Genomic DNA, 16,411 nt, shown 5'->3' with positions numbered 1-16,411 from the left:
GGTGTGGAAAAACTCATTGTTTTACTGCATGGGTGTAGGGCAAGAAGAGGTGAAAAATACACCATCCACACCATGAAACACGGTGGTGGCAGCATTATGCTGTGGTGATGCTTTAAAGGGCAATCCGGGGAGAAAAAAAAATCTGTCAGAGGCTGCAAAAAATCTTGAGACTGAGGTTGAGGGTCATCTTCTCGAAGGGCAATACCCCAAAAACATAATGTCAGAGCGACGATGAAAGGCTTTAGGTCAAAGCATGTCAGCATATGCTAGATCTAGATCTAACACACTGCAAAAAACGGAACTTAAAATAAGTAAAATGTTCTTGAAATGAGTGTATTTTTCCTTGATTTGAGCAGGTAAATAAGATGATCTGCCAATAGAATAAGATTTTTGCACTTAAAATGGGAACAATTCATCTCCATCGTCTTATTTCAAGTGCAGTATATCTAATTTTCTTATTTTAGGGGTAAAAATACTCATTCCATTGGCAAATAATCTTATTTACCTGCTCAAATCTAGGACAAAAAACACTAATTTTAAGACAATATTTCCTTATTTTTAGATCCGTTTTTGCAGTGCAGTCTCTGGCGGTACCTAAAAGCTGCTATACAGAGAAGCTCTTCCTCCAATCTGGCAGACCTTGAACTTTTTAGCAAACAGCAAAAGACTTTTGTTGCTTAGCTGTGCAAAGCGGGTAGTTACATGAAACTGAATGATTGCAACAAATGGCACTTTCTCAAAAACACTGAGCAGAGGGACTGAATACATATCCACAGTTTGCAAGTTCTCAGTAGCTAAATGTTTGAAAATGATATATCTGCCTTCCACTTCTCGCTAATCTGTGTTGAACCACAAAGAAAATCCACAGAAAGTACATCAAAGGTTCTAGTTGCTCTATAATAAATAATCTGGAAAGCTAAACATGTGCTTCCATGTGCATGAGCTCAAATTTTACAATCACCATCCAGCACACCTTAACTTACATAAAGCTATCAGTGATTTCTGAGCCGAAACAGAAATATGGTCATGGAGCAGTAAGAGAAGCATCTTTTAAGTATTAAAAACTTTTATCCTAATTCCCTTGTGGGGCCCAGTTGATCAGTTGGATGAGGTATTTTGAGGCTAAGGCTGATGCCAATGTAGAGTCTGCTTGTTATAGAGCTTTGTTGTTATGATTGTGTCTCCTTAGACATGTAATTACGCTTTTGAAACACATCCAAGGTGTAATTGTCCAGAAAAAGAGAAGAAAAAAAATATGCTAATTTTGTTGTGAAAAAAAAAAAAAAAAAAAAAAAGCCAGTCTGGATGCCGCAGTCGGCATCGTTGGTTTGCTCAGTCCCAGACACAGGCCAGCAGGCAGGTGCTTACCTGTCATCTGGAGAGGCGGCGGTGTCCCGTTCAAGGACGCGGCGGCATGCGGAGAAGCAGAGGTCCAAGATCGCCACCTTTAGCCTCAGAGGAAAACATCTTCAGAGCAACAACCTTTCCTGTCTCTTTGATATCATTTGCACTGCTTTTCTTCATGGTGTATTTGCATATTTGCTGTAAGCCTTCATTTTTTTGTGTGCTAAAAAACAAATCAGGATTTGACCAGAGAGTAGATTAAGGATAGATTTACTAGACCAATAATGAATAATTTTCTCTTAATTACAATATTTCTATCTAGTATCTATTATTATTGTGCATACCCTGACTTGGGAAGCTCAAAACACTTCTGACTTTACTGAATGTCATTTTCTATTATCTTTCCATTTTGTAGAGCAGCTCAACTGCACTGGTGCCTGTGGCTCGTCGTATTTACCATCCAGGCAGTCAGAGACTCTTAGTTAAGACTTCCTAGACACTCAGAGCAAGTTGATCATTTCAAGACTTGTTAGAACAATTAAAACACTAGTGATTTTGTAAAAAAAAAAAAAGAAAAAGAAGTGGAATTGTTCTGCCATCTGAATAAAGCTACAGTGGCCTGCAGAAATATTCACCAAAGATTCTCAATTGGATTGAGGTCTGGTCTTTGACTAGGCCATTCCAACACATTTTAAATGTTTCCCCTTAAACCGCTCCAGTGTTGCTTTAGCGGCGTGCTTCTGGTCGGTGTCCTGCCGGTAGGTGACCCTCTGTATTAGTCTCAAATCAGAGGTTTTGCTTCAGGATATCGCTGTATTTATCACCATTCATCTTCCCCTTGACTTGAACCAGTTTCTCCGTCCCTGCTGCTGAAAAACATCCCCACAGCATGACGCTGTCACCACCACCACGTTTCACTGTGGGGATGTTGTTCTCAGGGTGATGGGATGTGTCTTATCTGACCAGAGCACCTTCCTCGCTATATTTAGGCACATGTCTTGGCAAACTCATAACATGCTTTCTTGTTTGTTTTTTTTTAACACTTATTAATTGCATTTTTCTGGCCACTCTCCCGTAAAAGCGATCTCTATCACGTGTACGGCTTGTTGTGGTCCTGTGGACAGATCCTCCAGTCTCTGCTGTTGAGCTCTGCAGCTCCTTCAGGGTCACCTCTGGTCTCTGTGTTTAGATTGGACACAGGTGGACTTGACTGATACATCTGCAAATGCCAATTTTCAGTTTCTAATTTCTTAAAAGTTTTTTACAAATAATTTTCTCATTTTACGTCACCAACTTAGACTATTTTGTGCAGATCCGTCGCAAAATTAGGATAATGAAAGAAAATATTGAAATTACAAGTTGGAATGCAACAAAACAGGTAAAACAAAATCGTACAGCGGGTGAAAACTTTCGCAAGGCACTGTACTCATATTGAAATTTTTCATTGTGAGATGATGCAATTGTACTAAGATACGCATTTATTTTAAGGCTTTTTACACATCCTTTCCAGAGGTGATAGTAAATATAGGGTGCGCCGTAGCTCCAAATGAACAGTTCAATTTTGTAACAGCAAATCTACTTTATCTTCCGCTACATTAAATATTATTCTTAACTCATACTTCAAGTAAACATATAAAAATGATGAGAAACAAGGCAACATCAGTGCCTGTTGGCTTTTGACAGCAACATGTAATCAAAGCGTGACACGTGTGGTCATTTAGGAAATCCAAGTCTTGAAAAAGAATTGTGATAAATAAACCCATTTGTTCTCTAAATGCATAAGACATAACACCGACTCGTTTGTATATGAATTCTAAGAGCCTAATCCTGCTCTTTACATATTTTATTCAACATTTCAATCCAAATAAATTCATGACACAGTGGTGAAGCTGAATATTACTTTACATGCTATAAAATACAACATGAATGCGCACGAACAGCCCAGCACTTTATAGTCCATTGCAAAAAAAAAAAAAAAAAAAACTGTGACAAAATACACAACAAAATAGAGAATATCATTATGCATCCATTCCAAAACAGACCTGTGTAAATTGTTCCTGTATATAGAGACACTTAGGTGTTTGTAGATTGTGGTATACTTCCAGGTTTGTGTTACTGACGCGGCCAACCAGCCGACACAGGACAGACACGCGCTCTGTGATCAGGTGGCCTTCCCAGTGGGAGGGAGTCACTGGAAATGACAGCTGGTCACAGAGAAGCACACGCACCTGAGGCGCCGCCCCGGGCGCCTGCGCTCACACGACATTCCCCCCCCGTCTCTCTACTAGACATTTACCGCAAAAAAAAACAGGACGGCACACAGAAAACGCACAGACGCCGAGCACGGACTCCATGACGGACCAGAGACGAGGCACGACGGGACTTGGCAGAGCGACACGGAATGTTTGGATCGTTTTGCTTTGAGCGCGAAGCCGTCGAGCCGCCTAGTCGTCCGAGTCCTCCTGGGGAGGGGGAAAGAAAGCAACAGGAGGGTCGCATAAGCAAATGTGATAGGATGCCTCTGCTCTATATTGGCGTGGCATCGCAGACACTGGAGCTGGTCTACACCCATACATATGATTTATTAATGACCTCTGACTGCTGTCACACAGGGCTGAATGTCGGCCTGTGTGGCCTCGGCAGGAAAATTCCCTAAGACACACACTTGTTTTCTTCATCTGCGTGGTTATTAAACACGTTTCTGAGACAACCCTGATTAACGCTATGCGTTATACCCCCACTAGTTGCTATATGAGAAGCACAACTTTCGATTACGGAAAATTCTCGCAAGCCCTCGATCAAGTGCAAAAGTAGGTGTGTAGTAGCTTGTTGCATTGTGTGTAGAAAGCAGGGCGACAGGTTTACCTCTGTAGGTTCTGTGAAGTCGGTATCGTCTGGGGACTCCACGGCATCCGGTACTGCTGAGGCATCCTCACCCTACAGAAAAAAGATAGACATTAATTTCACTTCTAAATGTTTCTCCTTTCCTATATTTGATATATCTTGTCCAGGTAATATTGTATTATTATAATTATTGTAATACTGTGGTATCATGGTATGACATATATTGTCATGTGTAGTGGGACAGTGCTGTACATCACTGTGAACTATTGGAGGAACGATACAAAATGTCCTACAGTTAATAATCTGAAACGTAGTGTTTGTTTGCAGTCAGCCCTCCTGAGTCCATACCTGACCAACCTTTCTTTTAGAGATGCACCGATCCGATACCCGGATCGAATATCGATATCGACTATTTAGCTGGCAGCATTCCGATCCAGTCATTTCTTTTTTTTTAATTGATGTCATATACAGCAATACAGTCGCAGCGATCTAGCAACTTCAATTCCATGTTTGCAACGCCGGTCACGTCATCACGCCAGCAGCCATTAGAGCATGTCCAAAAATATGCTCTAAATCTTGTCAACGATTAAACGGCTATCATTAGTCATGAATGGGGCTTCATGGTATGAAGAACATGTTTAATTGCAATACTATTTGTATTGCTAATGTTGAGTATTTTCTGTCTTTTTCTTCATTACCGTGTCCCACCATGCTTTGTGAGATCTCAACTATTAGAAACGTACCTTATAAACGGACATCCAGGTCAGTTAGTTTATTCTACCAGCCGGAAATATTCTTGACATATTATCTAAATCAAAATATCGATATTCACCTTTATTTAATTTACATGCACGACACTTAAAATACAACATGCCACCAAACACAGCCAATCGATTACAGTATTGCATACAATGCTACTGCGGTGTTGAGTGATCTTAGGTTTACTTTCGCAGCCTCATCGGCACATTTTTCTCTTTTATATGTGAAAGTGAACGATGTATTAGATTCCTTGATTTTAAATAAGAAGGGTGCGGATATATTTTCACGTTTTAATAAAAAAAATTATTTTAGTGCATTGATTGCTTTAGGTTACTGTTATGCATAGCAAACAATGTTTATGTGGATAGGACTGTCAAAGTCATGGTCATGAAATATGGATTTTGCAGGGCCAGAGACTCGGTGGAGGGACTTTATGTCCTGTCTGGCTTGGGAACACTTTGGTGTCTCCCAGTATGAGCTCGGGGGTGTCGACACGGCGAGGGATGTCTGGGTTCTGGTTGCCCTCACAACCCGATCTCGGATAAGTGGAAGACAATGGACGGGTGAATGGGCTGGATAGGGTTGTTGTGTATAATTTGTACATTCATTAAATTGGCCGGTCATCCGTTTCAAACTAAATTAACGAGCTGAATTTTAAGGAAGGAGAATAAGTGGAATAAACATTCCCTCACTCTGAGATGAGCTTTTTAACAAGCGCAGACACAACTGCAGTGGGCCGTTTCAAAACGAAGCAAGAAAAGATTACTTTGCCCACATTTTGACGCAAATAAAGTAGAAGCTATTTCAACAGAAAGCTGAAAACAGCTACGTTTAAATAAGGAAAATTCGGTTTAATCTTCAATACAAAAAAAAAACACGTTTCTTCTTATACCTATAACATGACAGTCATTAAGGCTGGGTGGGGTGGGTGCTAAAAAAAGGGATGAGGTTTAAAACACAAATGAAAAATAGACGCCTCTTCGGTCTTGATTACTCCGTGCCATTGAGGTGACCTTCCATGATGGGGGGGGGGGGGGGGATCACTGTGTGCTGATGAGTGCCTGTGAGTCTGTGGTTCTACCAGCTGGAGAACATAACCTTTAGGAAGTTTTAGTTTTTCCCTTTCTCCTCCTCCTGTTGCATTTATAGCGCACCATTAAGCCTGTGTTTTCCTGGAGGAGTGCCCTGCTATTAAATAAACTAAACCTTTGGTTGAATCGTTAAGATTCGACAAATCCAGTCTGGATTATCGCCGCGAACGCTAATTCACCACAGCAAACAACTAACAATGATGTAATGTGTTGAGAAATCTAAATCAAGGTAAAAAAATATATATATACATTTTTCCGTTTTCTATTCTCATTGCTGTTTCACCTACGCATTTGTCCTATGTCTATTTATTTCTCCGTCCTTCTACCTTTCTAGTCACGCTGTTTCAGGATGAGTCACCAGCAGCTGATGAATGGGTGAAGAAAGAAAAAAAAAAAAATGGGGTGAGAAGATTTATCTGGACAAAGCATCTCAGCGTCGTCTGTCTGTCAGTGGGTGTGTCTTTATCCGTCTGAGAGTCTCAGGAGAGTCGCTGAAGGACTTTTTCCACCTGGCATCAATTTTTAAATAGAATCAATATTAATGATGTTTAATGACTCCGAGCCGCCCGGGAACGCTTGTTAAATGAGGACAATCTGCTGCCATCTGTATGCCAGAAGAGAATCAGGTTATCGTTTTTCTTTTTCAATTTGCAGGTTTCTTCTCGTCAGACTTCTCTGTCAGCCCGGTCACATTTATGATCCATCTGTTGATCTGTCCTCTCACTTGTCATCATCCCACTACTAATGGCACCGTTTTCCTTTCTTTTGTTGAAACTACTGAAGCTAAAAGATTCAAATAGTGAGCCAGACAGTTTTCCCTAAAGCTTTTGTGTCCCCCGTTCCTATCGTGGGGCACGTCTCTGCTCACCGGAAACCTGTAGAGCCACCGTTAAGGAAATGCTCCCTGCACAGGGTTCGGAAATCGCTGTCACAATTCGCTGTCGTGAATTCTCCAGTGCCTCGACGCTAATTAAGGAACAGAAGATTTAGCATCGCCACAGACACTGAAAAACGTGTTTGTGTACCCTGCGAAGCTTATTGTTGCCTGCTACTCAAAAAAACAGGTGGTTAATTACAGCCCACATCAGTTCACCTGCAGGGATCGCGTTCATTTTAACATCTCATTAATAAGGGTGGGGGAAATCTAACACGGCTTAACGAGAAATATTACAAACTCCTCTCTGTGCTACCAAAACCAATATTCCTAGATTGCAAGCGCTGATATGGTCCGCGCAGAGTGATAAAAGCCTGTTTAGTTGTTAACGTCAAACTGAATAAAGCCCAGTGTGTGTTTCATGAGGTCTAACCAAGCTTTTCTCAATCGGCATCAAAAGGTAAAATAATATCATCACTGTGTGTAGGAGGACACAAACAATAATTAACAAAAAACAGCAACACTGGGAATAAGCTACACGTATTTTAGGATGTCTTGATTTAAGATTTCACATTGTTTGAAAATCCACAAAATCTTCTGTAATCTTTCTGACAGAAAAAAAACAACACCCACAAAAAAAAAAAATATCCATTCTGGGATAGTAATGAAAGGAAAGAGTCGTAATTTTATGTTGGGAACCAGTAAGGATCAGCTCTCAAAAATGATTCTGAGTGTGAACAATTTGCCGCTCCCTTCATTTAGCCATGCCGAGAATGAAAGATTAATGGACAAGTTACAGAAACATTGTCCATTTCTCTTAGCCTGGGCTAAATTAGGATCTAGAGCGGGTTGTAGCAGAGAGCTGCTCTGTGGTCAATTTACAAGAAAGACCACAGCAGTTGTTCTGCGAAAACCCAGTTTCCACGTTTCAGATGATAACATGAGCAACAAACAGCTGAAACCATTTAACAACAGCAACGATGACAAATGCAAGAAAGTATGCATAAAAATAAGAATTATGTAACCAAATGATATACAAAAAGGACATGTAAAACAAAAAACATGACCTAGAAATTGGATATACAGAGTTTTTAAGACAATATACATGAGTAAAAACTATAACAAAATAAAATTATAATTGCTCCTATGTTACTAAGTCAACTGTTACAACAATTAAAAAAAAAGAAAGAAAGAAATACACCAATTTTCCCCCAATACCACTTTATAATTTTAAAATATAAAGTATAATTTTCTTATTTCTTACAGACTAATGGTTGAAAAACAACTAAAAATCTCTGTTTCTATGGGCTCATCTATGTTCACCTTGAACAGAAGTTTACTTATATTTCTTCACCACCACATTCAGCTCCATGCTAATTTAAGGCTAAGGCTGGTTAGTAAATTCTTTTTTTTTCTTCTTACAAATGAGATCATCGATAAATTTTAGGGTTTGTCAAACAGAGAAACTTTTCAATCAAACAGAATATATGATGCTGCATCTCCAGTGATTTTATGAAGAATGGATAGAGCCATAATTAAGAATGGAAGCGCCTTCTGCCGAGATAAAAGAAGAGTCATTTTTCACATTTGACTTCCGTCTGAAGAGCAAATTGTTTGCTGCGACAAACAGCCGTGGCCTCCCCCTCCCGTTTTTGACAGACGAAGGCCAGACTGACTGATGGAGAACGCCGGGTAGCTACCAGTATGTAGCGGCTTTCATTTCAGGTGAGAAAGACACGCAGCAGATATGAAAAACGATGACAAACGACTCAAGGCTGGCGCGCCATTTGTAACACAGTGAGGACTTAGTTTGGAGCTTCAACGTGAAATGGAGGAATGCGCTGTGCTGCTGCCTCTTGGTGTGTTTAAATAAACTGGCCCATCCGTACCAGTCTATTTAAAAATAAACTGTACAGTACAAGACAGTACAAAGTGTACTGACACAGCTCTGGAAATAAAGCTCCTAACATTTTGGTATCGACAGATAAATTGTTTTGTAATCATGTTTAAAGAACACTATACTGCTAAGGCAGGGGCGGTTCCAGACAGGGGCCAACAGGGGCCTGTGCCCCTGTAGAACTGGCCCCTTTTATGGCCCCTGTACTAAAAACATTATATTACATTTCTTAGGATGATAAATGCTGACAAAGATACCGTGACTGACTGGTCATTTGGATCAGTTGTATTTTTTTTTCGTTTATGTTTTTATCCAATAATAAAATAACAAAATAATAAAAAAATATAAAACAAAAATAATAATTAAAAATTAAGCTGTTTCATGTTATGCTCCCGCTGTATTGAGAAAAGTTCAGGGGTCTGCAACCTGCAGTTCCAGAGCCACAATTGGCTCTTTGGCTTACTTAATATATTAAACGATGAAATTTTAACCTGTTAAGTTTTTTCTCCCCCAATCTTTTGTTCTGTGCCCCTGTGAAAAAACACTGGCCCCACCCTGGCCCCCCTGCTAAATTTGATCTAGAACCCCCACTGTGCTAAGGGATATTGAAATAATTGAATTCAGGCCCTCCGATCATTTCATTATAAAACCAAGCACCTAGGGGTGCAGATGGCTTCTACAAACATTTGTGAAAAGATGAGTTACACTAAGGTTCAGGCACCATGACAGAATAGGTGAGATTTCCTCAGTACAAAGTATTGCCCGGTTAATAGTGAGTGGTAGTGTAACAAAGTGAAAGTGTTCTGGAACAACAGCAATTCACCCACAAACTAGTGGACCGTGTAAAAATCACATGACAGATTAGCTCATGACCGGTGCATGGAGAGCTTCGCCAAACGGGTTTCCACGGTAGCTGCATCCAAGCCTTTACATCACCAAGTCCAGTGCAGAGTGTTGGATGCACGGACGTCAAGCATGCGATCACGTGTCTATCCCCTCCGTCTGTAAGTTCAATGGCTGAGTCTGGGTTAGACTTTGTGAGAACAGTTTGGCAACGGCCCCTCCCGGTCCCAACGGAGACTGAGCACCTGTGCATACAGCAACATCCCTAAAAACTAGGGCTGCACGATATTAGCAGAAGTTGTGACGTGTGATAATGTTAGTAATGTTGCAATAACCATACGGCGTGTGATAAATACAGAAACAAAAGGACGCCTCTGTCCGACTTGTGATGTTTTTGACAATTTACCAGCTTAGTCGTAGATTCTTACCAACTTTACCGCCCCTTTAGCTTCGCTAACTCTTTTGTTGCGTTAAACAATAAATGTCACCAAACATATTAGGCGCACTGAGAGCCTGAATGCAGGGCGCTAACGCTTATTGCACTTCAGCCGATTCTTTGCTATATGCTTATTGCGATCCATGATATTGCGATCCATGATATTGCGACGGCGATAAATATTTCATGACATCACAACGGCAATTTAATTTCTTCCTTGGATTTAAAACTTTGTCGTTAAGCTCTTGCCCCTTAATTCCACGTCCCCCCCGCTCCTGTGGGTGTGTCCGCTCTGTCTCAGACCCCCTCTGTGAGTTCCTGAAAAGCAAAGCCTACTACATCCAGCGTTACTCCGTCTAGCCGCGCTCCAATGTTTCTCGGAGCCCGAGGAGAGCATGTGCGATCGTGCAAGCCAGCAGAATGCAAATCTATTTGGAGAGGATTACCACGTTTCAAATGACATGTTGAAGAGGCTAATTTACTTCATTATATGGTGCAAAAAGAGTGGGGGCTACAGATATTAAAATAAAACAGTTAATTTTATTGTCAATATTAAAAAGAAATATTTAATTTGTGGTTAACACCATTTAAATTTGACAAAACGGAGGTTGTTGGCGTTCTTTTTCCTATTTGCTGTGACTGCAAATGTGGAGCTTGATCCGGCGGGAGCCAGACGGACCAGAAGGGAGCAGATAATTGGAGTCGTTCCATATTTTGACTGTGACTTTCAGAGTAGTCACAGAGAATGTGGAACTGCTCTAATTAATTAAAATAACGGAGGATGTGGAATCTCACTATCACATCCTATTTGCTGTAGGCAGCAAATATGTGAAAGGGTCAATGGTGCTACTCACTAGTGCGTGCTCTCTTCTCTCCAGACATTTTTGTTTTCTCTGTAAGGTTGGCTGTGCTTATATGTCATGTTAGGCAAATGATTGTTGGATTCCTTATAGCTCCTCAGCACTAGTGAGGGACATCATAGGCTTCCTATGCTAAAGGAACTATGATAGGAAGCATACAGGCTCCTTTTCCTGCCTCCTTCCTTACAGACTGCACTATCCGGACAGCACTTATCATGGCGGACGCTGACGCACTTCCGCTTTGGTTAAAGAGCGCTTACGAATTAGGCCCTTTTTGGAAGCAGCCGTACACTTCAAAAACATGAAGACTCAATACTGCCCAAAATGTGCTTAGTTTCTTCCCATTCTGAGCCACGCAAAATGTTTTTTTTCTATACACCGACACACATGGAGATACTATATGACAGCAGATCGAATTTTTCTAAGGAATCATACATCTTACCGGCATGTAGCGTAAAATCTTTTACCTTTAATATGATGTAGCACAGTTAGAAAATGCAAGTAATGTTCAAGTTGGAGATGCCGCAGAAAAACTAATAATAAAATCTAATAAAATCAGCCCTTAATGTAATCTGCCTCTGTGTGTCAGAACTCTAACGTCATGTTTGTCTGAAAGATTTTATTTTCAATTATCTGGCCTTTATTTAACAAGGTAAAAGTCTTATAGAGAATAAAATCTCTTTTTGAAAAGATAAAAGGAAAAATAAGTACTCAGTTGTGATTTTTCTATAGTTTTGGTTAGTTTTATATTAAATCCTACAATGTGAGGATTTTAACTTTTTTTTAACTTCTTCAACTATGTTGAAAACAAGTTTCTAACCCTTCTAGAGGAAGTTGTGATAGTGCGTATTAAATACCGAAAGCCAAACCTTATAAAACGGAACCAGACTTTTGATCGGACACCGTCACTTTATACAGCATTTCTCCCAAAAAAAAAAAAAAAAAAAAAATTCACATTCCATTTAACATAAGATTAAAAGCATTTTTTTTTTGTACTTGTTTGGCTGGATCCTTCTTGACCAATCCAGTGGCGGCAGCGATGGTACCCGCTCCCTCCACAGTTTTCTGGGCCACAGCCGTAACCCCGGTAACCACAGCTCCGCCCATATGAGACACTCCAGACACCGTTTTTTCAGCGACTGCAGGGACAAAAGGAAGGAGAGATGGAAGGAAGAACAGAGGGGAGGCTGTATTATTACAGTCTTAACGCCAAAGAGGATTAAAAAACAGAAACATGAAACAAATCCCACAATTCAGTCCAACGCTATTGGTGTAATTGGTGAAGCGGCGCTACGTCTATTACCTTTAACTTCCATTCTTAAAATGATGCTTGAAATCGAGTGATTCAGGAGGATTTTTGCTGTGTTGCAAACGATTTAAAAAGAAGTGTGTGTGTAACTTAATAAGCTAACCTAATTTGAGGAAGAGCCTCGGGTCGTTCCTGTTCAAAGAGACAAGCAAATGTGTCCCCCCCCCCGATGCACTAATCACCTTTGATGGACGGTTGCAATCGAAATAAAGGCAACAGGTGAGCTCACGAGGCTTACACTGATCAACCCGCGTTATACAGCATCGATAATCAAGACCCGAAGGCTCACAGGGCGTAATCGTTGCTTGTGCGGACCTCTGCAAAGCAGATTATCAGATCATCTAAAGCAGACTGCTGACAAGACGTTATGCCGTGGTGTGTTTAGCTCACAGGGACTCGCTCGCTTTGATCGAGAACCAAAAATACAAACCATCCGCCAGGGTTCCTACGAAACAATCAGCAAAGCAGGCCCGCCTCTGGTTCTCTGTTTATTTTATATGAGAAACGGCAAAGAAAGGGCCTGCAGAGAGTGGTTCAGCTGTAGTGGCGAGTTAGGCGGTGGAACGGGACACTTATTCACCCACAGTTACAATATACCTGTCAGGTTTATCACCTGAGGCTTCAGCAAGATAACACCATTTTACTTATTGCTCATGTAAGAGATCTACTGAGTTAAAGGGACCAGTCCTCTGTCGCGAAAAGCAGGCTTGAGTCGGATAATCTCATGTAAAAACATTTCATTGTATTGCAGAATCAAAAATATTAAATTGCTGCTATAATATAATCACACATCGATTACTGTAGTCAGAGCTGGTTTCAGCACAACGTGGGCCCCTTGGTTAGATCCACTTTTTGGAGCTCCACCCATACATTTTTTTTTAATTTTTTTTTTTGCATGGGTCATGGGTCACACATTTTCTTTCTTGCTCCTCCGAAATTAACTTTGTTTATAGAGCCTCGGGTCCTTCTTGACCCCTGGAGGCAAGGTAGGTTTGGAATTATACACTATATTATTTGTTTGTGTCGAAAACTGAAGAGCAAAAAAATATATATTTTAATGAAATTGTAAGTTATAGATCAAGTGGGCACGACTGTGTTCATAGAATAAGAGAAAAGTCGCATTTATAAGAATGATAGCTCACTCTAAAACATTTAAAACAAATCCTGCAGTCTAATAACGTTAAGGAAAGGACCCGAAAACAGTCGCCTCTACAATTAATTTTATTCATCAGTAGAATTTCTTTTGATAGTCAGATATATATGTAGGGAAGGGCTATATGTTGGTGCAGTTAGAGTACCTGTTTTTCACCAACTATTTTCCAACAGTTGCAAAATGATAAGTATTGCACGAAAATGGCCATTGGTATAGGCTTGCGAGTGTTACATACTGTTTGCAAAACACTATTTGCTGTAAAAACTGTGTGGCAGCTAAAGCTTGGGGTCCTGGACTACAAAACATCCTCGCTAACGTCTGCTTCCGATTATTGTTAGAATAATGTGCTCTATAACATTTAGTTATTATAGATATTGTTTTTGGAATAGTTGCAGAAATGTTTTCATACACCCATTTCTCGTTGGCCCAGGAGAACCACAACGGCCTTCTCCTTTAGTCAGCTGACCGTCCGTGCCCAGCAACAGGTTTCAGGAAGGGCAACGTTGCATCACTCTGCGATTCATAAAGTCAAGACAAATCTCCGGTCACCCCAAAATATTTTATGGCATCAATAAAAAAGACGTTAAACTAGATGGCAAGTTATGGAGTTTTTTTCTTACCGTCTTGTTTTTAAAACTTTGGCAAACCTTAACACTGGTCATCGTCAGACTTTAGCAACGGTTTACCGTAGCGGTAGTCTGTGGCCATGAAGCGCCAAGACAACTGTTTTAAAACCAGGAAGTCATAGACCTGTCCTGTCAGACTAAATAGGAACAAGCTTTAAACTCATGCTCCACACCTGCTTCTAGTTTTTGTTGCATTTCAGTGACTGGGTTACATCACTATGAAGGGGCCTGGCAAAATCCTTTAATGTTACGGGTACATTTTTGTAACGACGATCACATTTCAAGAAATGATGCTGTGTTAAAAAAAAAAAAAAGGACAAGCACAAAAGATTGTGTCACCTGATCACGCAGACAAGGCTGCTGATGTGTGAGTCATCATAATATAAAATCTATGATATTTTGCATATGTAAAACACCCCCCCCCCCCCCCCAAAAAAAAAAACAAAACAAAAAAAACTTGTTGGATGTAGTGTGGCTTTAGCCCACGGGCCAAGATACCTGGAACAGAATCGTGCCAGGCGTAAAGTTATAAATAGCAGAGCGTATATAGGAATATTAGTCGTTATAATTGTCATGGCTGTCATGAACGATTCATTTGTAAATGTCATGAATTGAAAGTTGTTACCTGAGGAGACGCCATCCTTTGTTTTATTACCTGAAAGAAAAAAACAAGAGTCTCAATTTACTCGCACATATATTAATAGTTTAAATCATCATAATAACATTACAGTGATAATAACTATATGCTGTAGATCTTTTTGAATGTGGCCACTACAATAAGTCCCTGCTCATAGATGAGATGATTTTCCCGGAACCCACCGACATACATAACCCCGTCCTTCGTCATCTCCGCCGCACCAGTCACTCCCTGCTTGGTTTTCTCCGCCGCTGCCACGACCCCATCCTTGGCTTTGGAGAAACCCTTCATCAGCGCGTCCATGGCGGCTCGGTTCGGCTCCCTGACAACACGCACCCAGCTGCAAAGCAGGTCCAAAACGACAGATGGATGAACTGATACAGTCGCTGTTAAAACACAGAAATGATGCCACCGCCCCGCGTCTTTGTCCCCCTCCTCCTCCCTGACTGGACTATTTGTGCTGCCCAATACGAGCGGATCCCACCTGTAGGAATCAGAGCCCGTGGATTGGCACCGATGAATGGGTTTACTATCAATGCAAAGGAGAGGGAAGGGAGAAAATGGAGCCGATGCGCGCACAGACGCTCCTATTTCTCCTATTTATTTATTTTTTGGTTTTCGGAGAGAAGTGTTTTTACGCACCTGTTTGCTTCAACTTCCTTTCGGCACACGACGTGACGGGTCCTCTCGGATGGCAGCGGAGTATTCCCCCACCCCTCTTAAAGAGTAAAACTGGCTTTACGGTCTCCAAAACTTCAGCTGCTCTGAACAGACGACGGCGCGTAGTGTCCTCCACTCGGACGGACAGAGAGGACTCTCCACGGGTCCGTTTGACAGACGCCTCCCACGCCACAGAGATGGAGAAAGAGCGATTGATCTCTCTCTCTCTCCCTCTCTCTGTCTCTCTCACGCGCAGCGCACACATAACGCGCTTCCTCACGCACGGATTACGTAGCCGTTTCTATACGTGGGTTGTCCACAGTGAGTAGGAGCAGAAGCAACAAGCCTCTTTAATGTCATCTGTGGCCCAACTACCAATTAGGCCGGTGGCAGTATAATTGCTCAAAACAACAGGGCTCAGCTATTCTCTCTTCCCACATATGACTAGGTGTTAACCACAGCTGCACGGCGATGACTGCTGGAAAGGCCAGTTCTGAGATCATCTTTCATCAGTTCTTTAACAAATTTGTCTAATAATGCGTAAGGACACGGACAGGCTGCCAAGTCGAACAAATGTTATTTTTAAATCGACACGCTTTACGAGGAGTTTCGGAAAAGTCGTAAGAGTCAGCAAGCCGTAAGCCTGTATGTTTTTTGCTGAAACGCAACAAAAAGGGCTCCATGTTGACGCTGGAAATCATTTGACAAATTAATTTCTCTTAGTGCAAAAAAAGAAAAAAGAAAGAAGGAAGTGTGGATGTGTTCTTATTTCTTGAAATGTTTCATCTCTTCTCCAAGAGACGTCTTCAGTCTGAAGCGTTTCAGGCGAAATTCAGCCTTAACAGGTGGTACAGTTGTATAGTAGATAAACGGGTGTAACCGTGACAGCGGAGACTGGTTGTTCACATGCAAAAGAGGACCATCAGACTACCAACCAGTCGTTGGTGCCCCTGATGGCCGATTATTGTTCCCAGGGGGGCAGTGTCATGCACGCAATAACAGCAGAGTTCTTTGATAAAAATAAAATGAAACAACACAGAAGTCCAAGACGTTCCCAGGTCACTCGAGAGACATGGAC

The 16,411-nt window shown here is 41.2% G+C and overlaps 1 protein-coding gene across 2 annotated transcripts; it reads right to left on the bottom strand.

Annotated features, from left to right (window-relative positions):
• Positions 1-3,151: 3,151 nt before the first annotated feature.
• LOC105930649 (alpha-synuclein-like) lies at positions 3,152-15,573 on the bottom strand. Of its 2 annotated transcripts, XM_036140233.1 has the most exons (7): positions 15,316-15,573; positions 15,158-15,202; positions 14,856-15,013; positions 14,662-14,691; positions 11,945-12,087; positions 4,210-4,281; positions 3,152-3,806 (listed from the first exon to the last, which is right to left on the bottom strand). In XM_036140233.1, exons 3-7 carry the CDS (start codon positions 14,974-14,976, stop codon positions 3,789-3,791), a joined length of 384 nt encoding a protein of 127 aa, XP_035996126.1. In that variant the 5' UTR covers positions 14,977-15,013; positions 15,158-15,202; positions 15,316-15,573; the 3' UTR covers positions 3,152-3,788. The 2 variants fall into 2 exon arrangements, with proteins under 2 accessions (XP_035996126.1, XP_035996125.1); XM_036140232.1 differs by lacking the exon at positions 15,158-15,202 and having other exon boundaries at positions 15,316-15,572.
• Positions 15,574-16,411: the final 838 nt, after the last annotated feature.

This window comes from Fundulus heteroclitus, chromosome 8, assembly GCF_011125445.2.
Source record: "Fundulus heteroclitus isolate FHET01 chromosome 8, MU-UCD_Fhet_4.1, whole genome shotgun sequence".
NCBI classification, from domain to species: Eukaryota; Metazoa; Chordata; class Actinopteri; order Cyprinodontiformes; family Fundulidae; genus Fundulus; species Fundulus heteroclitus.
This window is presented reverse-complemented; position numbering and strand designations above follow the sequence as displayed.